The following is a 2,532-nucleotide window of genomic DNA, read 5'->3' on the forward strand; positions in this document are numbered from 1 at the left end:
CAACCACAGGCCTCGCCGCGGGTTGTCCTTCTTGGGGAGCCTGCGGGGCCACAGAGCCCTGAGCGCCGGCCGGGGCCCAGAGCAGAGGGTCCTCGAGGGGGGCAGCGGCCGGCGCGGCGGCATGGGTCGAGGGGGGATTCCGCTGGCCCACCTCGCACTCCGCCCTTCCCGAGCGCTCGCCACGGGGCCCGCTAGACACCGCTGCCTCCGCGCCCCCGCCCCGCGCGGGTTCGAGGCCCGCCCCCACCGGAGAGGGCGGGCGTCCGAGCGCGGCGCATGCGCCTGTGGGCATCGGGCGCGCCAGCACGCACGCGCGCTGACCTGTGGAAGGAGATGCCGCGGTTGCGCGTTTCGCGCGTGTCCCGTGTGCAGCAGCCGGCGGCCGAGCAGTGACGCGGCATCTGGGGGGGAAAGGCGGGGGCGGGGTAAGGGTGTCCGTTCGGGCCCCGAGGGCCTCGCGCCCCGGCCGCCGCCCCGCTCCAGGGGATCTAGCTTGTCGGGGGGCCCCCGGGCCCGGTCGCCCCACTGTCCGGCCTCCGGAACCCCGTCTGCCGTGCTCACGATCTCGCCATTGCTGCGCCGCCGAAGTCTCGCGAGAAGTGGCGCGCGGCGGAAGTTGAGCCTATCGAGAAGGCTGTGCGCGAGGTGCCCGGCGCTGGGCGGGGCGAGAAAGGTTCAGGAGGGCTGTTGGGGGCAAGTGCCCCTTGGTTTCCTTGCAGAATTGCTGCTCTCGGCTTCTGTAAAAACCCAGCCTCAGAAACCCTAGGGACCGTACCCTGTACAACGGGACAACTCTGGGTTAATTGGCCCCACGGTAGTGCTTTTAAAAGCACACTTTGGTTACATTGAGCCAAAGTTTCCGGCCGAGAAACGACCAATTCATGGAGAAAACCAACGTGGTTTGCTTTGAATTTGGTGCATCTGTTTCAATCCTGAGCATTTCCTCCAGGCTTGTGAGAAATCCCACTTGCCTTGCACCCCAATTAGCCACAGGCCCACGAGGTGGGGTACAAGACAGCCGACTTCCCTTGTGCACGGGCCACCTAGCCACCCAAAGCAGTAGACACCACGTCAGCTCTCCAAGATCCCAGTCACACTCCGGGGTTCCAGCAGCGAGTATGCCCCCTCACAGGGCATCATGACCTCAAACCCAGCTAGGCTGGTGAGTGTGGGGGGGCAGGGACACTTTCTTGGCCTCTGCAGGCCAGCTTAGGGGACACTGAGCCACATGCTCAGAGACCCTGCTGTGGCAGCCTGAGACAGGAATACCGAGCTTTCAGGAAATCTCAAAACTGCTCCCTACCCACGAAAAGGGGTGAACGCCACACTGTCAACTTCCTCTCTGGGCAGAACAAACAGGACTATCTCACCAAAGGTCACTGAGCCTGGAGAGTTAAGGACTTCACGTCTAAATGTTTTGAAATAAAGTTATTTTGTATCCTCCTCAACCAAGAGTACTGCAGTAACCAATGTGCTTATCATGTTTGTTCTGAGAGCTGATGGTGTGTTCTCCTGGATTGGATACTTGGCCCAAATGACGCACAGGGATAGAGGTTGCTTTGATACAGAAACTTTAATAGGTGAATCTGTCATCTTACAGGGGGCGGGGGGGACAAAGGGCTGGCGGCCACTGCGCCTAGTACTCTTCTCCTTCCTCGGCCTCTGCTTCCACGGAGTCCACGCCCACCTCTTCGTAATCCTTCTCCAGCGCAGCCAGGTCCTCCCGGGCCTCGGAGAACTCCCCTTCCTCCATGCCTTCGCCCACGTACCAGTGCACGAAGGCGCGCTTGGCGTACATAAGGTCGAACTTGTGGTCCAGGCGAGCCCAGGCCTCGGCGATGGCCGTGGTGTTGCTCAACATACACACGGCACGCTGCACCTTGGCCAGGTCTCCCCCGGGGACCACGGTGGGGGGCTGGTAGTTGATGCCCACCTGTCAGACAAGGGGAAGGTCAACTTTATACCGGTTTCAAGAAAGACAAGCTAGCAGCCAGGGACTTGTGAACGGTGCCCTCTCTCTACCCCACTGCTTCCCCCCACCCCCCCATCACCTACCAAGCCATTCAGCTGGCCTAACCCCTGTATCTGGAAATAGAATGTTTGGGAACAGTTTTTTATGTTGTCCGTGAGGCCTTGCCAAATTTGGGTGGGTCCTAAACCTAGTCACTTCTGAGTCGTGTGTAAAGGACAAACAACACAAAGACACATCAGCCAGAGTCAAAGGGCCAAGGATAGAAGGCGCAGGCATCAGAAACCAAGAGGGGCCTTCACCCCCAGCACTGTTGTTGATGAGAGAACCAGGTGAGTTCTATGGAATTATGTCTTCCCAAAGCCAACCGAGGGACAGACACAGTGCTTCTGGAAGGACACTAGCTGCTCATGGCCAGAGGCCACTCAGACACAGAGAATGGAAACCTACCCCGGTGGGTGAGAATTAAGGGATACCTTCAGGGGAGTTAAGTACATTGTGCAGTTGAGTTTATATTGCTTTGCTTTGAATTGATAAACTTTAGAGGTTGAAGCGGGCCTGCC

General features: G+C 59.3%; 2 protein-coding genes across 2 annotated transcripts in view; both read right to left on the reverse strand.

Moving 5' to 3' along the window:
• Positions 1-418, reverse strand: part of THAP7 (THAP domain containing 7) — a 2,036-nt gene extending 1,618 nt beyond the window's left edge. Inside the window, 2 exon segments of the mRNA XM_004716322.2 lie at positions 2-40; positions 322-418. Of these exon segments, the coding sequence (XP_004716379.1) occupies positions 2-40; positions 322-401 (119 nt within the window). The 5' untranslated portion in view covers positions 402-418.
• A 1,132-nt stretch (positions 419-1,550) lies between these two features.
• Positions 1,551-2,466, reverse strand: LOC101643785 (tubulin alpha chain-like). Its single transcript, XM_004716358.2, has 2 exons — positions 2,446-2,466; positions 1,551-1,933 (listed from the first exon to the last, which is right to left on the reverse strand). Exons 1-2 carry the CDS (start codon positions 2,464-2,466, stop codon positions 1,637-1,639), a joined length of 318 nt encoding a protein of 105 aa, XP_004716415.1. The 3' UTR covers positions 1,551-1,636.
• Between the last annotated feature and the right edge of the window lie 66 nt (positions 2,467-2,532).

This window comes from Echinops telfairi, unplaced genomic scaffold (genome assembly GCF_000313985.2).
Source record: "Echinops telfairi isolate 266 unplaced genomic scaffold, ASM31398v2 ScPeMD7_29;HRSCAF=101, whole genome shotgun sequence".
In the NCBI taxonomy this organism is placed as follows: domain Eukaryota; kingdom Metazoa; phylum Chordata; class Mammalia; order Afrosoricida; family Tenrecidae; genus Echinops; species Echinops telfairi.

Bases quoted from the DNA above. Each gene is read 5' to 3' on its own strand.
- LOC101643785 (XM_004716358.2), bottom strand. From the start codon at position 2,466: ATGTACTTAACTCCCCTGAAG. The intron at 1,934-2,445 runs GTATCCCTTAAT...CTTGTCTGACAG, and splicing joins TGTACTTAACTCCCCTGAAG to GTGGGCATCAACTACCAGCC.